This window comes from Polyodon spathula, chromosome 21 (genome assembly GCF_017654505.1).
Source record: "Polyodon spathula isolate WHYD16114869_AA chromosome 21, ASM1765450v1, whole genome shotgun sequence".
Taxonomy (NCBI): domain Eukaryota; kingdom Metazoa; phylum Chordata; class Actinopteri; order Acipenseriformes; family Polyodontidae; genus Polyodon; species Polyodon spathula.
Window position 1 is genome coordinate 29,356,254 of NC_054554.1, and position 18,865 is coordinate 29,375,118.

An 18,865-nucleotide genomic window follows, 5' to 3' on the forward strand; every position below is an offset into this window, starting at 1 on the left:
TTTGGGGAAACCGTTAATTACAAACGTGTGTTGTGTTAATTGAATGAGTTGTTTCACTAAATGTAATTTAACATGATAGTTATAACTGCACACCATGTGTTATAATTCACCTAGTCGACCTGAGGTGTCGGAAATAGGGTTTATAATACTGAACAAAGGGGTGTGGAAAGCTTTGTCAAAAAAGGTGGACAATAAAAACAGATCTAGGCAGTATGTTTTATGTTGGTACCAGTCACTTAATATACGATCTGCTTTCCCAGATGGTATGGTTATGTGTTTAAGTTCCATGTAAAAACAGCTATTTGCCTAACTGTCCTCGATGTGTTTTATACCCATTTTCTGAATCTCTATTGGTAGATGGTACTGGGGAAGCATTTTACCCCATTAATGTTGTCTAGAAAACCTGCTGAGATTTAAAGACTTTCAAGGATGTAATATTTAGCTACTTTCTTGATTGTAACTTGTACTTTTTAGCTTTGGTTGTTTTAATACCAAATACATTCTACTAAGATATTATAACTGGGTTGTAGTAGCAATGTGTTTTAACCAGTTCATTTTCTAACATTGTATTATATTACAGAACCTACTCAGATATACAGATTTCTTCGAACCAGGAACCTTATAGCGGTAAGTAGTTTTGGTTGATTTGAGCTATATGTTAACATAATAAAATGATAATACATGTAGTTGAGACTATTTTGTTAATGAACTTAAGCAATGTGGCAGGTTACAACTGTGTTGAAAATCTCAAAATGACGGGCTGTCAGTTAAAGATGATAATGTATTCTTTGAGTTACATGTTTAAAAACACAAACAGCTGTATTGCCTGTGTCTTTGGTCTTTTCATTTCTTTAGTTATTCCTTTGCTACATGTACTATATTAGGCTGTAATGTGTGCTGCTTTGCCATATCATTGAGGTATCTGTGAATAATTTAAATATACTCCTCAGTAAAAGCATGCCATGTTTAAAACTCCACGAGCTCGTTCGTTGTTCTTAATTGACTTCTCTTGTTTCAGCCTATATTTTTGCACAGAACCCTCACGTATATGTCTCACAGAAATTCCAGAAGAAATGCCAAAAGGTAAATACAGTGGGTTTGTTTCAGTCCTTTGTTGCCTGTGTATGAAATCTGAAGTACATGTTTTGTGTAATGCTTTGCTTGTGTGTGAATTATCCAGTTTTTGTAAAAGGAATATCTAAAATGTACAGTTTGTACAGAGGTCTGTTACTGCAGCATTTTTAGAAGTGAAAAATGATTTCGTTTGCAGTATATTAATGTGCAAGTTAACTTAAAAAATTGATGTTGCATTTTATCTGTTCATATATTATTGGTTAATTTGATTGCTTGTGAAAGGTATTAATGGCCAGTTTAATGAAGCATGTAATCAATATTTTTACCGAGGGGTAGTTGAAGTACATTGAGTTTATCTGTGTGATGGCAGTCCCTGATTTGAAGACTGTCTAGCCAAGTGCAAATGTGCCAGATGGATGTGAAGCAGTCCACTTCATGTAATAATTTAACAGTGGGCAAGGCAGTGTTTCTGCATCAGCTTAGTTCAACTGACCATGTAAGATGCGTAGAACAAGCAGCCTAGAAAATATTTCAGAAGAGAAATATTTTGCCACCCCAGGTCCCGAGCAGTTAGTAACAGGGGGAAAGGGTGTATCTTTTGACCAGACTGTCGGGACTCATGGTACAGTTCTAGTTTTCTACCTAAGCTTTTCAATTAAGAACTTACTTTCTGTACTCCAAACATTGTGAATGTACCACTTTAAAAATAATGGACTGTTTCAGTGTTGTGTGTGTGTGTGGTGAGGGGGCAGCAGCAACACTTCACCCGGGTAGGATAAAATCAACACCCCAAGTTTGAAGCTTATGGATTGTACTGAGTGGATGTCATGCAGTTCCTGAGTAATTTCACCCCGGACAGGACTGTAGCTGTAGGATTCATACGCCTACATTTAAATATGCATCAGAGGTCATTGGCGCCTCCACAGTTTCTTTTTCAAATTGCTTTAGCAGCTGTTTTCTTTAGCCACTGCTATCATTTATTGGTATTTTGTTAAGATTAAGAAGTGGCTCTAAGCAATGTGTTGGACATCCATTTAGTTTGCTTTTGCATTATGTAAATTATTTGTGGTTACCAATGTAACAAGTATTGTATCTGCAGCAAGGTGATAAATCTAAAATATTGAATATGGAGTGATTATCATAAAGAACACTGCACAGTTATAATAGTCATTATTTAAAAACAAATATGAAGTAGACTTTATATGTAGGCTACTAAATAAGTCCTTTGTTGTACAATGAATGCACAATAAATTAGTAATACATTGGAAACGGTGTGTAATATTCAGGAGTTGGACTATATATTGCACTGTTGTTGCATATGTTTTTATGTCTAAGTTGTAATTTTACTAATTTTAAGGATTTATACCTCTCTAAGCAATATGCATTTTAAATGGTGGTAATGATTAACTAGATTCTAAATTTTGGTTGCCACAATCGCGTTTGTGATGTATGTTTTGGCATACTGCACCCAATGCTTTAATTCATTTGTAACTGTGCACAGAAGACATTTTGTATAACTGCCCTAAACAAGTATTACATTGAAAACCTTTTTCCCTAAAATAGTAGTCTGGTTGGAGAGGAAGCATTCATCTTTTTGTTTAGTTTTTGTGCTTTGATATTGGCTGTTTGTAGACTGATTTAGTGTTTGGGAAATGTTCGTGTCTAACCTGGCATGAAACCAGGGTTTGAACCCTGTGGATGTCAAGCTTCTTCTTGTTTCTTCATGTCCAAAGATACATTCTACAGTGTTTTAAAAATATATTTCTTCAGCTAGATTACCAATCTGTAGCCAAAAAGAAGACTTTGGTGCAAGTGGACATACATACTAATGTTGTGGTGGTTCAATACAATACTGTTTTAAATAGGGACCATGGGGTTGTGCTGTTTAAAATCGTATACGTATTCACAGTCGCCTTCGAGAGCGATCTGTTTATTATGGGTGTTTGCTTTTTACTGCATTCAGTAACTCCATCCACAGTAATTCTGAATGTTTATTTCAAATGAGGCATTGAACTTGTGTTTTTGTGGTACAGCAATTTTGTTTGACAATTATTTACATACAGTGGTTTTCTGGTGTGGTTCCTCAAAATAATTCCAAAATGGCTTTTCCTCATTCCTTTGTTTAGAGATGCAGTTTTATTAAATATACAGGAAATGTCAGAAATGCTTTTTTTTTTTTTTTTTTTTTTCAAATTGTCGTCTCCAATCTTTTACCCCAGTTTTCCCCCAAATTTAGTATGCCCAATTATTATCTGTATCCTCAAGTAAGCCTGGGGAACGGAGGCTGAAACACACGTCCTCCGAAACGTGCTTCTGCAGTCCGACATTTTTCACGCTGCGGATCCACAGCGAGGCCACCAGACCTATAGTGCCGGAGGAGAACACAGATCTAGAGGCTCCACTGCAGAACCATAGATGCCCTATCGGCCACAGGGGTCGCTGATGCGTGGTGAGCCGTGGATTCCCCTGCTGACCTAAGCCCTCCCTACCCGGGCGGCTCTCAGCCAGTTGTGCGCCACCCCCTAGGAACTCCCGGTCATGGTCGGCTGTGACATAGCCTGGACTTGAACCTGCGATCCCCAGGCTGTGGGGCACATCCACGTGGAGCGTTTTTGCTGGATGCGCCACTCGGGAGCCTTGTCAGAAATGTTTTTCTTATCCCGTGTGGTGTGGACGGAACCGTACCACACCCGTACAGCATGAACACAGAGTGCACCAATAAATTGCCAGATCGACTGAGAATTAAACCCACCCCAGTGTCAATCTTACTGTTGCACCAATTAGAAAAACTACATGGTGGCAATTGCCCACCCCCTTCCTTTTTATAATATCTACTTACTGTGGCACCAGAGCAGGCGGATATGCGACGGTCTGCTGTATATGATGAGAAATTACAAAAAATGAATACATTATAAAATAAGCGCATGGTTATACGTCTAGCATGTTATTCAATGTTTAACCACTTCTTTAGAGTTTAAACGTTTAAAATTCTCATCCCTACCCTGCATCATAACCCTAAGTACTCCTGAATAATTTGGAGGGCTGTGCTGAATCTGCCAAATAGAAACACACAGAACATACTTGATAATCTTTCAATCTTATTGTAACTGTCTTCTACAGACTAAGATGTAGTAAAGTAAAAGCGGGATATTACACGATGTGATGTTTTATCTTCAATGGGAATATACTTCAAAGTAAGCTTGATGGCCTTTTATAATTCTGTTTCTGGTCAAAGCTTGATGGTGGTCAGTCTGCTGTATGGAGTTCAGTCACAGGTTTTGCACCAGTGTCTTGCAGCATGATTAATAGTTGTTCAGCCCTTTATGGATGTACTGGTACATGTGTTACCAGTGCTAATCTTGTGGTGTGTGATGGAAGTAAGTTATCTGGAAAGATATTGTTGCTTTGCTTAGATGCTTTGGAGTAAATAAACTTGTATTTATTTTAATTGAAGAGAATGGTGAACTGGTCTAGTGATGTCGTGGTTTAATTGAGTGATATTGTGTTTGTCCATACAAGTACCATCAATGTTCATTTTTATGGTTATAATTTAAGAAAGTTCAGGTATACTAGTAAGATGTCAAGTTCTCAACCTTTGTCACTATTTATAGTTTAAATGCAATAGAAATGTTTCTTTTATTGCCCTGGTGAACATTGTCATAATTTTATAAATGTATTAGAAACATTTGCTAGAGCTGTGAATTTACATTTCTTGGTTAAAGTGAAGAAACCATTTAGGTGCACATCTGTATTGGTGAATTATTAAAAGAAAGCACAGGTGTTAATTGCTTTCTGTCTGTCGTTCTTTCAGTCCTGCTTTGTGAATATTTAAACCTACTGAAGTTGGAATTAAGCATTTTGCAACAAATAAACACTCAGCCTGTCAGAATTTAACTTCAAAAATGATTTTGTGTTGAGGACATTGTATGTATAGGTTTGGGTTTTATAAATTACATTGATAATTGGAATACTGTTAATAAAGTACACAGCAAGTACATAGGGAACATTTTTTTAAATCATTTTAGGTTGGGATTACGTGCACCTATTTTTCTGACTCGAATGCCCGTAAATTCTCTTGTCATGGCATCAACAGAAACACGTGTCGAGTTGGAGCACAATGTTTTAGATTGCTGAGGAATAAGAAGTTCATGAGGGCAAACATATTTTATATTAGGCAGGAAATAAAACAAAACTCAAAATGGGTCACACTTTCTTTGTTTATTATAATAGACAGGAAACTAGAGCTTTAACATGGGCTTACAAATTAAAACTACCTTTTTCAAAATACTTAAATGATGCAGAATGAACTTTAAATGAACTACAAGCTTCTATATGAATGTTTAGAATTGATGGTCATTTAAATCCCCATTTTCTTTAAATAGTTCAAATGTTTGACGGTTCTGTTTTGAGTCATTCCTGTATGTTAACAAGTTGTTTTGGCTGCTATTTTGCTTGGGACGAGTTTTGTTAACTTGAAAGATTAAGATTTTGAGCTATGTATTCGGAATGTGGATCACACTCAAGTAAAACTTTTTTTTTTTAAGCTTAATGGTTTTTTGCATTTTTTTGCATATTGCAAATTGTAAAGGACAAGTCATCTATTAAATTGTAGACAGTTACTGTAGTATTTATGGCAAGCTAATGAATATCCACAAATCCACACAATTGCTCTTAATGAATTGTTCACACACAGCCTGCTGGTTTCCATTTGCCATTGAAATACACATTTTAACACAAAGGCAAAGAAACTCCAGGGATGTGCATTTTGGTTTGTTTTTGTGAACGTTTAATCTTTGTGGAATGTAGTAGTTTAAATGTCTGTCTTTGTGTATAGATATACGTATAAACAGACACACTTTTCCTTGTTATATATGCTAACAGTAGACCGTTCCCATGACAACGAGACGGGATTCTAAGCACTGTTTGTTGCTTTCATCTACGTGTGTGTCCATATTTTTCTGCGTTCCAGTAACAGCTACAGCATCGCCCAGCAGCTCTCTCACACAGAGTACACCTTGCCATCTTGATAAGCCATGCATACTTCATCTTCCATTCAGAATTATAAGAACGTATTTTGCGCATTACTACTGCTTTGGTCACTAGTACTCGTAGTCAGAACTAGATGGCTGAGATGCAGATGAGCAATCTTCATGAGAATCCCCTGAAGATACAGACTGCTTGGCAAAAAAACATCCGATTGACAGCTGACTTGCTGTCGGTGTACACTCTGCACTAGGTATTCATTTTTACACTTAAAAAAAAATCTGTCAGGACGTCCCTGTTAAACTAGTGGGGAAAATAACAAAAGCACAACGCTCAATTAGGTGACTGCAAAAATGAAATGCAAGGTAAAAGTAGGATCTGTGATGAACAATTCACAGAATTTGTCAGCTCTGTTTGAAATAAAATTAAAAGGACCAGAAATAGGCTTAGGCAAGATATGAAGGTAAGCAAAGATTGTTTTGCAATGAACAGCTTTTTCTGAGTTTTTTCTGAATCGGCTTAAAAATAAAACCTGTAAACTTCAAGCCCTACGTGTGTATTTGCGTTTACTTTTTCCAAAATACTTGTTTTATTTCTTAGCAATATGGACCTCTTGTTAATATGGGGCATAACACATTATTTTCAAATAAAATACAGTGCATGGTGGGATACTGCCGGTAATTTCCAGTGTTCAAGAACTATTCTAATAGCATTAGTGTTTGTGCGCATTACACCCGAGTAAACGTGAAACGGTACTTCAGCGTGGATGCCAAAGTTTGAGCTGGATTAATTCAGACGCTGGTATGTATGGTTATGGAGTAAATCTCCTTAATATTGCTGCAACCTCTATGACTGGAGTGTACTTTAAACAATGCCGTAGTATTGCAGAACAGTGTGTGTTTTTTTTTTAGCAAGCAGTGTTTTACGATCATTGCTGCAGTGTAATAGATTACCACGAGTCTGTACAGAGTGTACTTTATTCGAAATGCAACTGGAAACATAAACACAGTTTTTATAAAAATTATAAATCGTGCACTGCCAAGTGGTTTCAAGTGATTCTGCAGTCGGAGGACCAAGGTGCTTTTAATTAAATAGTGCCATGTTTTGGCTGGCTGTTTTGTTAGCAAGATATTTTCATGTACAGGTTTGGTTGTGTGTGCACTTTGAAATGGATTAGGGGTGACATACTTTGTGTGTTTTTTTTTTTAAAGAAAAAAGTTTACAAGATTACATTATGGCTAATTATCTATCTCGCTGTATGTATGTTTTCCATTCAGTGTCAGATTCCACCTTGTTTGCTTGAAATATATCCTTAATGCAAGATCACCACTGAAGGCAGATGGATCACCTTGTTTTCAAGAGGCTTTAGGTTGTTTATTTCTGAGATTAACATGTATTTATTAATAGGTGAAAATGAAGGAATGTGCATAATGTTGAATTTACTTTTTTAACCCCTTATCTGCCGAGGCCCTGGTGACGCCCTGTGCTACAGGCATTTTGTGATTTTTGGGACTCGCCTGTTTTACATCAAAATTACTGTATGTTCCTTTAGATACCCCTGGCATTAATTATATAATTATTTTTTTTGCCAGACTGAAGTTGCTATTGGTTCCAGGTTTTTCTGGTTTACTTGGTCATGTGACCACAAAATACAGCAATTGTAAACAAAATGCTACATTTTCATAAAATGTATTATACCTGCATCACATTTAGTCCCTGAAATGTTAATGTTTCATAGTACCGACCCTAATTAAGTGGTATAACCCTTCTGCAGCCCAAGGTAATGTTTCTGCACGAAATAGAAACGAAGTGACTGGGGTTTATTTAGTCTTTCCAGTACTCCTATACCGTGTGGTATTTTTCAAACAACCTTTTTTGTGGCTTGACTTTTTTCTCGGACTGCGGCAGTATCACTATAACATGTCATTCACTAAGTCTTGCTACTGTTTCTACTCTTTCAGTCTCTGGCATTAGTTGTGTATCAAACAGGAGACTTGAGATCAGAGAGACCTGAAAGTCCAGAAAAGTGAGCAGATTCTCTGGAGCCGTACTGTACGCTACGTGGCTGTTTCACAAATCAGTCTGGACCGTGTACATGCCAAGCTTCTTGTACCGTGCCGTGGTCCTCCTAGCAGCATTGTAAGGCTCCAGCATCTGGTTTCATTAATCCACGTCTCCCATGCTTTTATTGTAGTTCAAGACACACAGGTTTGTTTGTGTGCGTGCCCGTACCTCGCACAGGAACTGCTATTGTTGTCTCATCGTGAATGGTGGTGAGGATGTTCACCTTTTTTTTTTTTCCGGTATATTTCATTGCCAGCAGTTCCTCCAGTTGTGCGCATCATCTGCCAACCCGTTCAATGTTGCCTGCCTTTTAGGAATCTCTTTGTGTTTGGTCTTTTAAGCCGTTGTTACGGATTGGTTTTTGTACAATCCCTAAGTGTTAAGGGATTCCAATGTTGACAATCAAGTTTACCATCGGGTCCAAATCCTCCCCCCTATATTATGTGTGTGTGTGTGTGTGTGTGTGTGTGTGTGTGTGTATATATATATATATATATATATATATATATATATATATATATATATATATATATATATATATATATATATATATATATATATATATTTTTTTAAACCTGGATTATTACACGTTTTAATTGTCATCTGAGGGGGGGTGTCAATGTCAGTAAATTACAGTAATCAGGGGAAGGACACTGACACAGCGTCACACACAGGGAACGACTGTCTTTACTGACTACTGAAATGTGTTCTCAAATGTAAAAGCAATACAATAATTAGACAAGATTTAAAGAAGTTATCCATCTTTTGCTTTTTATGTGAAACCAAACCACAAACGCTAAATGAAACTTAATTCAATCTGGGATATTTTTATTTTGTCATTTTTTGTACTGAAACAGGCTACACAACTACAGATCTGAAAGTATGTCCACTCTGTACAGTGTGTGTATTATGCATGTAAAAGAATATGATTTGCGATTTAATTTAAGGTTTTGTTTGTGTGGGTGTGGCTGGTTTTCAGATTTTCTACCCATGCCGACCCATAAAAACCTGTACTCAAGTAACTCAGAAAAAACAGTTTTTCCAAATTCTCGGCACTCGCGCTACATGCAGCGTAAAGAGGAAAGATGTGGTGGGAGGGACATCCCTCGATGATTGAAAATATTCTTGCAAATATTTACTGCACAGGGCTTCACATTAACAAATTAAGTGATGTATCCTGACCGTCAACGTTAATGTGCAAGTTTGCTTTATTGGGCACAGCACATGCGCTGCGCAGGAAATTGGAGGCGGGGCCAGGCCAGAGGTGTTCTCAACCCAACCTTCCCATCTTACAGCAATGACTTTGTTTTCTTTTTTAGAAAGTCCTTCAAAGTGGATGATATGCTATTCAAAGTAGAGAAGATGAGGGGAGAGCAGGAATCTCCCAGGTAAGCATAGTTTGCATGCTGCAGCAGTTAACGCAGTAGTACAGCTGCAATTTTATTACTACATTTAAGTGTTTTTATTTTATTAGTGCCAAATTTAATCGTGCTAAGCCCTCTAGTACACAATAAAAAATTCATACATAGGGGGGCTCCCGAGTGGTTTATCCAGGGCTGACGGCACACACTTCAGAGGACAGCGCGTGTTTGTCTTCGCTGCTCCCGAGTCAGCGCAGGGGTGGTAGCGGTGAGCTGAGTCTAAAAAAAATTATTGGACATATCAATTTGGGAGAAAGTAATAAAATATAATTGGCAACGGCTAAATTAAAAATAAATAAAATAAATTCATAGATAAATGATTGCAGTAGAAACAAAATGGTCTTGCATTGTTTTTAATGTAACATCTTTCTGCATCCTTATAAATGTAACTTTAATTTCTTTTTACAGCTTGGCTTCACATCTTCAACTTACGTTTACTGGTTTCTTCCATAAAAATGGTATGTGTGCAGTTTTATTTACCTGTCCTCCTCAGCCTGTACACAGCTGGCTCTTGAGATGGAAGTCACATTTACATCAGTTTGATATTTGTTTACTTGCATGTTAAAGTAAAACTCACAACAAAGGACATTTGTGGTATATATTCTTCAACCAACATCTAGTGGTAGAAAAATGAACCCTATGAAATTGGTTACTGTTGTCAACCTGCTGTCCTTTTAAAAATACATTTGTATTTTATTTTTTTTAGAAAAGCCATCACAAAACTCTGAGAATGAACAAAACTCTGTTTCCTTAGAGGTGCTACTTATCAAAGTCTGCCACAAAAAACGGAAGGTAAGAGATCTCTACGTTGTTGCATTCTTTTCTCTTATTGTAATAACATGTCAATACATTTGTCAGCTAGTACAGTGGTGTGACCCCTGGTCTCCTCTTCTAAATATTAATTGCAAAGTTCTAAATAGTCATAATTTAAGACAACCTTTAAATGTCTTGTGATATTTAAACTTTTTTTTATTTTAGGATGTAAGTTGTCCTGTCAAGCAAGTGCCTACAGGTAAAAAGCAGGTGCCTTTGAACCCTGACAGCAGCCAAACTAAACCAGGAGCCTTCCCCTCCCTGGCTGTCTCCAGCAACGAGTTTGAGCCTAGCAACAGCCATATGGTGAAATCCTACTCACTGCTATTCAGGGTGACACGGCCAGGAAAACGAGATGTGAACGGATTAATGAATGGAGAGACGAATGAGAACATTGGTAAGGAATACACAGGAAACAAGCGTTCTTTTAGTTCTTTGCATTTGCTTTAGAAATGCTTGATCAGTTAGTTTTATAAAACTTGGACATGCCTACAGTAGTTTACGAAATCAGCTGTCTAACAAAGATGCGACCTGCCCTTGTTTTTTTGGCAACCTCTGCAGTCTCGACAATTGAAACTGATCTGAAACATGTGCTGCAGTGTGACCTGTTGATTGAAACGTGTGGTACCTCTGTATGGATAGGTGTGTCTAGAACACCAAACCCAGTGCCAGCATTCAACTTGATAAAATAACAAAAAGGCTTACACATGAGAATTTTCCCTCCTATGATTTTTGAAACAGATTATTTGTTTTGTTACCCTGCACATGCAACAACATAGAGCACAATGCTGGAGTTCTTCTTACAGTTTATAACATTTATTACTTTTAGATGTGATTGAAGAGTTTCCAACAAGAAAAAAGAGAAGCTCCTCTTATCGTGAAGAAGGCGAGAAGACCTTTGTAGCACAAATGACAGTCTTTGATAAAAACAGGTAAATATCTTCCTATAGCCTTTTCAGTTGTGTTTCTGCCATGGTGATTAAGAAGCTGTCCAAAGACATTTGTTTTTCTGCAAATCTGCTACGAGGTTAATCATTCTGTATGGGAGCAGGTGTCCCAACAGCAGGACAATCCAAATTCTGTGAAATAATGCTGTTTTAAAAATCCAGTAGTGTTGTTTCTTTTTTCAAGGAGATATTTTAAAAGGTTGAGTGAAGACATTTATTTTAGAATACAAAGGTAAAGGACACTTACATGTTACAACAGTGTTTTATAAAAATATATACAGTACTCATTTAGGAAATGTTCCCAGTTTATTCCTGAAACACCAGTGCTTTATTTGCAGGCGCTTGCAGCTCCTAGATGGGGAATATGAAGTATCAATGCAGGAGATGGAAGAATGTCCTGTGAGCAAAAAAAGAGCTACGTGGGAAACCATTCTTGATGGAAAGGTAGTGGCTGGCTGGTGTCATAGTGTAGCACTTATTACTTTCTGTCATTTCCTTTTGGCTGACGATGAGGGTTCAGACTTTGTTCAGAGTTGTTCTTTGTTTTGAGTTAACATTTCCAGACATACTGGAAAATTCATTCTAGGATGATTTAAATTATGTTGCATAGTTACATGGATTTTTTAAATCAATCTAGCTTAATTAAATGTAACTAAGCTGAAGATCTTAAAACACTTGGCTTTTTTTTATATACTTTAAACAAATTAAATTCACACTTTTTTTATTTTTTATTGCAGAGACTGCCACCATTTGAAACGTTCTCTCAGGGTCCTACGCTCCAGTTCACTCTGCGGTGGGCAGGAGAATCTAATGAGAAATCTACTGCACCTGTTGCCCGACCGCTTGCAACTCGTAATTCAGACACTGCCACTGTCGAAAGCAAGCCAAGCTCTCTCAAGCCAACGCAGGCAATAGGTAAGACTGATTGCCAGTCTTCATATTCAGTGATGTATCGGGCCCTATGAAATCGGTTTTATTATGTTGAATTTTCGGATTGATTTTTTTTCCTGATTTTTCAGATTTAAAAATCTGTAATTTGTTAGTTGTTTGTTTTTTTTATAACCAGTGTTTGATACATTGACAGCAATGATGAAGCTAGGAATTAATTTAATCAAACGGTTTTAATCAAAGTGCTTTCAGAAGAAAGGGTACAAATCAGAGTAATATCTCCCTGAAAACTTTGCAGAAAAAATACAGCAACTAGACACTACATTTTGCAGTAGTTATTACAGTACTATCTGCTCAAAATAACTTCTAGGTAATCGTTTTCCCCCAACTGATCAAGTTTTCACAGTTAAAATCACGGTCATGTATGGTGGCTGGTGGCACGGTCATGTATGGTGGATGTAATAGTTTTCATGTATTCCCATGACGTGTGTTTCTTGAAGCCTCTTGTCATACAAACACTGTGCTATTTTAATGTCATATTTAAAATGTATACATAAATATTTTGTTTGTTTTTGTGATCATGTCAGAGTGCCTAATTCCATTTTTTTCTCTGAATTCCGTGCTTCTGTCAGTGTTCTCCAAATCGGATTTCATAGGGCCCTAGTGTAGAACTGGATATATAAAGTGTAAAAGGAAGTTTGTCATGGAAAGGGATGTGGACAGCTTGCAATGTGATGACAATCTAGGCGTAGTTTTGTCAATTTTTATTGCATTAAACTTTTATAAATGCAGAGCTCCTTGTTTTCCAAAGAATTGCAATCTACAAACTTGATACAGTACATGATCTTAACCTTACTTTTTTCTGTTTTAAAAGCTGTTAAAGATTCATTGACTACAGACCTTCAAGTAAGAAGGGAGCAGATTCTATGTGAGCCTCGACAGAAGCTGCGAATATTTTATCAGGTGAGTCGTATACTTCCGAGTTGGCTGCGAAGGCTAGTTGTGATCTTTGGTGATTGATGCATTCACACCTGTGTCAATGGTCAGTGTGTTTAGTGTGATGGTGTGCTTCTGTTTTCTAGTTCCTTTACAACAACAACACAAGGCAACAGACGGAAGCAAGAGATGACTTGCATTGCCCTTGGTGCACACTCAACTGCTGCACGCTATACAGCCTCCTCAAACACCTCAAACTCTGCCACAGCAGGTTTATCTTTAACTATGTGGTAAGCATTTCCACAGGGTCTACTTCCCCGGCCTCGTTAGAACAAGAGGACAGCACTCCGCAGAGAAAGCTCGGTGCTCTACATCAGGGGTCGGCAACCTCAGCGTAACCAGGGGCCACTGCGACGGCCCACAAAACTGAAGCATTTTTAACTTATCAGGTTGTAATGCCTATACCAGTGAACTTGCAGAAACACAGTAGGCAAAGCATGGAGTACAATTATACTGTATTAAAAAAAAAAAGGAAATCTTTGCACAAAGACATTACCGCTATAACGCTGCTGTTCAATCAACAATGCTAAACCACACAGAACTTACAGTGCTTCACACTAATCTGCGCAACAGCAAAGGTAAATTACTATTTAAATGGGTTTCGTTTGTTTACTAGCTGCCTATTCTGTCTTTCTCAAAGAAAAAAAGAACTCCGAAAAAGTGTGCAAATAGCATTTCAAGGGTATGTGGATTCCTACCAAAAGAAGCCATAACACAGAAATGCAGATTTACTCTATTTCCATTTAGCATTACATGTGGTTATTAAATTATACATTTTGCTCCCAGCAAGGGGGGGGGGGGGGCATTTCTCAACAAATTAAAACAGTTTATTTAATTTCGCTAAGTTCACCTCTGTTGGTATGCTGGCTCAGTATTTCGCATACGGTTACTGCATAAGCATTGATTACGTACTTCCACGTGACGCTGGCTGCGTGCCTACCAAACATTGACAGACAGACTCACTCCAGCAACATCACAGAAGCTGGCTGCTCCAGTGCCAAGGCAGCGGATCTAATTAATATTTATTTTAAATGTAATACTTTGATAAACTCAGAGGGGCTGCCACTTGCCGACTCCTGCTCTATCTTCATGCCAGGTGTACCAGCTGTATTTTATGATGCTCGCAGTCAAGTTCAGTCGGAGGTTATACCCCAGATGATGCTTTATTTGTATTTGTAGGATGGGAACTTTTCCTTTTGTATTGCAGCCTCATCCAAAGGGTGCTAGGATAGATGTTTCTATCAACGAGTGCTACGATGGCTCGTACGTGGGAAATCCTCAGGATATTCACAGTCAGCCAGGATTTGCCTTCAGCCGTAATGGGCCAGTGAAGAGAACGCCCGTCACACACATCCTTGTTTGCCGGTGAGGGAATATGTTGGCATAGTAAAACCTTTAAGCACAATTACATTGCCACCCATTGCAATCTTGAGCAGTTCAAGTTTGTGTTTTCTCTCCCACCTCTACGCATTCTTAGAAATGTGAATACCCCATGGATACCTGTTTGTAATAACTCTATATTCATCACCTTTATAATGTAATAAAAGATCAGCTGTTGTCGACAATAAAACTAGAATACTGTCAATGTACATACATACTGCCAACTGGGGGTAATGGGGGTGTATTTTTCTGAAAGTGGCTTGTTGAATAAACTGCTTCTCCCCTCCCAAACGGGAAGATGCCTGTTCCTTTCAACCCAATGCTTTATCGTGAAGAAACCTCTGATTGGATTTTCAGGCCGAAGCGCACAAAGCCCAGCCTGTCTGAGTTCCTGGAATCTGAAGATGGGGAGATGGAGCAGCAGCGCACGTACATCAGCGGACACAACCGGCTGTATTTCCACAGTGACGCCTGCCTGCCTCTCCGTCCGCAGGAAATGGAGGTGGACAGTGAGGATGAGAAGGACCCGGAGTGGCTGAGAGAGAAAACCATCACTGTAAGTAAAGGGTTCTGTTATTTACCAGCACTTGCTCAATGGGATATTTGTGTGTAATTGCTACATGTTGTATTACTGTGTAGATATTAAGTCTCTTACCTAACCCCAGTCTCTGTTCAAAATGCTACCTGGGAAGTGTATAAAACCAATACTTAACAAATAATTGTTTTTTCTGCAGCAAATTGAAGAGTTCACAGATGTGAATGAAGGAGAGAAGGAAGTTATGAAACTCTGGAACCTTCATGTTATGAAGTACGGGTATGTTATTGATACATCACACATTTTATAAATGGGTTATCTAATGCCAGTTATCAAATTTATTTTCAAATCATTTAATAAGGATACTTAGCAACTTTTGCACATCACATATCTAGATCTATATCAAAGTCAAATCCAACTCAAGTGTATCTGACAGTTTAACAATGTATCAAAAACACTGGACAGTCCTACAAAGTCTTTTACATATCACCTGCCTTAAATGGGGCTCTTGATGCTTATAGACGTAGATCTCCAGAAGTGAGGTTTGTTATTGATGTCCTTGTATTGAGAGAACTATAATATGTGCCTACATTGTTCTTTTTTTTTTTGCTCAGATTCATTGCCGACAATCAAATGAACCAGGCCTGCATGCAGTTTGTTGAGAAGTGCGGGCAACAGATAAACGAAAAGAATTTGTGTCGGAACTTTCTGCTTCACCTGGTCAGCATGCACGACTTCAACCTTGTCAGTACAGTCACCATAGACAAAGCAATGGCCAGACTTCGGGAAATGCAACAAAGGCTTGAAAAGGATGACCTGGCAGAAAAACCGAGCCTGCCGCCCACCGATGAACCAAACTGGGAAAACAGCAGTGGCATCGAGACCCCCACTAGCGAGAGGATTTCTGAAACTGACATTTCTGCCTCAGGAGTTCCAAAACAAAACAAACGACAGAAACTCTGAAGCCACAGGACTTTATAAACTGAAACATTGGAGCTCGGGGTGGGGAGGGAATAATCGTGTTCTAAATTAAAGAAGAATAAATAAATCAAATAATGAAAAACAGATTCCAAACAGGCACTAGGTATCAAGTATATAAAAATCAATTTTGGGCTGTAAAGTTGTATTGCTGTTTGCTACAACCAACACAGACACTAATTGTGTATCTGGTTTATTTATTTGTGTGTGTGTGTGTGTGTGTGTATGTATGCGTGTATATACACACACACACACACACACACACACACACACACTGATTAACAACCTCTCGGTTCCCTGCAAAAAGTTGTCATTAACTGAAAGTTGCCAATAAGCAAAGCCCCTGTTTAAGTGTATTTATATTGAACAATATATACTGTAGTTGTACAAACATGGCACTGAAATACATGTTTTAAATGTTAGTGTTCAAAAATACCCAAACATGGAACTGTTTACTTCACGCGTGTGTAGGGGGGAAAAAAAAAAAAAAAAAAAAAAGTACCTTAAACAGTACTACACAACGATGCACTGCAATTGTCCTTACAATGAGTAAAGCAAACATAAAAAATGTGTTGTACTTACAATCGGCTCTAAAGAACACAATTTTAATAGAAATTCTCCAACGCTGTCTGCTTTTTACGATGTACCACCTCCTGCTGTAAATCAATTTTACATGCAGCTTCGTAGCCAGTTTCAAAGCCACGATTCTGCCTCAGTCCGCCAGAAATACAGTTGCGAAGTCAGTGTTATAAAAGCTGCATGAAGCATGAGCATAAATCATGCAAGTGCGCTCTGTAGCACTGGCAACTAGTAATAAAGCTGTCAGTAAGCAGTGTGCAGTTGCTAATACCAGAATTCCATTCCCATTTAAAGACTATGGGACAGGATTGTTTCTGGGAAAATGTTAATAACTGAAAGTTGTTGTCAGGGTTGCTAATATCCGGCATCTATTGTGTATATATAAATAGTCACTTGTATTTTGATATGAATACACTAAAACCGTTAAGGACCATAGCTGGTTTTGCTTCTGTGTATTGTAGGAATGTTCAGACTGGTTACTAAATGTGTTGCATACAGACAGTTCATGTAATATCATATTGAACTACACAAAGTGATTTATCATGGAGAACTACACAATGTGTAATGTGTTCTTTGCTGTTAACGGTAACAGCCTTTTTGATTTGTTTCATGTATATTAGCACTTGTCTTGTCCTGGGTGCCTGTTTGGAAATACTTTCTTTTATATATAAATATATTTTGATTAGAAGTTTTTTTTTTGCTGGCTGTTATTATTATTATTATTATTGGTTGTGTGTGATGCATTGCTCGGCTGATGGGTTATTAAACTTGAACCTACACACAGTCGGTCAACAGTAGTTTTTTTAACATCAAACTCATGGAATTGCTAGTACAGTACTTCACACAAACATGTTTTCATTAGGGTTGTATTGTAGTTGAACAGAGCCCCTACCCTGGCAAGGTAAGGGCAGTGGAGCTGCCACTTTCTAAGGAAAAATGCACTGCAAGACTGGACCAGAAATGTTGTTCACCCTATATGCAAGTATTCTGTGGTCTGTCCGTTTAACACACAGGGTATTTACTGCAGACACTAACAGAAAATATACTTCTAGCAGTATTTAACTGCATACAAGAACCAGGTTTATTATTCATGCAACTGTTTACAGATTTTTTTAGAAGAAGTTTTTATTACTAGTGCAGTGCTGGTGATGCTGCTTTTAACCTGGCATGCACTGTGGTTGAGTGACAGGCTCACCTCATTTTTTTAGAATTGTTTTTTTGTTACTACCATTAAATAACATTCTCATATTTGTATTTAAAAGATAAACAAAAGGAATGCTGCTCTTAGGGTATTTTAATTATGTTTTAGTTCATTCCTTGGTTTTTAAAAGCTGCAGGTAACCTTTTTTTTTCTGAGCCTATAGAACACATTGATAAAACTCACAATGTGAATTTTCATTTCATGTTGTGTGCTTAAGCCTGGATTTTTTAAAAACTTTTTACTGATGTCTACAAATTACTACTTAAGCTTGTAAAAGGAACCATGTGGTATCTGTATTTCACTACAGTGGTCTGAGCTGTTAATGAAGTATATTTAAGAAGTGTGTTTAAATTAAACGTATGACTTCAGTTGATTGAAGGGGTAAACTGCAGTTTTTTTTGTTTTTTCTGTGTGACCCTATTGATTTGCCAGCTATATAGAGGTGTAACTCTTGGAACTTCAAATTTATATTTTGAAGGATTGCGACAAAAGCTTTTCTTAACTGTTGCTTTAATTTGCTAAAGCTGTGCACATATGTAAAAACGTAGATTTGGTTTGAGGAAACTTGTAGTTCTATGGTTATTGCTTGTGTCATTTCTTAAGCAAGCTAATTATGCTTTTATTGCTTCAAAAAGGAAGACTTGTATTTTGCACAAGTTTGTTTGAGGGCCCCCAAATTAAGGTAAAGATTTCCCGAAACAACATTATGTTAAACCCCCATGTTAAAGTTGTGAATTTTGTAATAAAGGAGTTATAGAAAATGTTGATTGTTTTCTATTTAAAATAAAAGTAATATTTTCCATTGTCATCAATGGTTGTAAGCAACTCATTGGTTAATTTCTCATGCTTTAGAATTTCTAAATTATGGTTCTGCCTTTTAAATCGCACATAATTGGCTTAATTACCTGTTTAGTACAGCTGCTTAGTAATTTTCTGTTTGAGATCAATGCAACCCTTCTCGGTCTGGAAATACTGCATCTTGATTAACAAATAAATTGTTTTGTAC

The 18,865-nt window shown here is 37.5% G+C and overlaps 1 protein-coding gene across 3 annotated transcripts in view; it reads left to right on the top strand.

Moving 5' to 3' along the window:
- Positions 1-16,345, top strand: part of LOC121296411 (polycomb protein SUZ12-like) — an 18,168-nt gene extending 1,823 nt beyond the window's left edge. For 2 of the 3 annotated variants that reach the window (XM_041221940.1, XM_041221941.1), the window contains 15 exons: positions 581-627; positions 1,019-1,083; positions 9,441-9,509; positions 9,951-10,000; positions 10,249-10,334; positions 10,521-10,752; positions 11,185-11,287; positions 11,641-11,746; positions 12,040-12,217; positions 13,065-13,153; positions 13,273-13,416; positions 14,394-14,551; positions 14,924-15,122; positions 15,301-15,380; positions 15,716-16,345. In XM_041221940.1, coding sequence (XP_041077874.1) covers positions 581-627; positions 1,019-1,083; positions 9,441-9,509; positions 9,951-10,000; positions 10,249-10,334; positions 10,521-10,752; positions 11,185-11,287; positions 11,641-11,746; positions 12,040-12,217; positions 13,065-13,153; positions 13,273-13,416; positions 14,394-14,551; positions 14,924-15,122; positions 15,301-15,380; positions 15,716-16,064 — 1,955 coding nt within the window. In that variant the 3' untranslated portion in view covers positions 16,065-16,345. The remainder of the gene's footprint in view (positions 1-580; positions 628-1,018; positions 1,084-9,440; positions 9,510-9,950; positions 10,001-10,248; positions 10,335-10,520; positions 10,753-11,184; positions 11,288-11,640; positions 11,747-12,039; positions 12,218-13,064; positions 13,154-13,272; positions 13,417-14,393; positions 14,552-14,923; positions 15,123-15,300; positions 15,381-15,715) is intronic. The other variant, XM_041221942.1, reaches the window with a different exon arrangement.
- Positions 16,346-18,865: the final 2,520 nt, after the last annotated feature.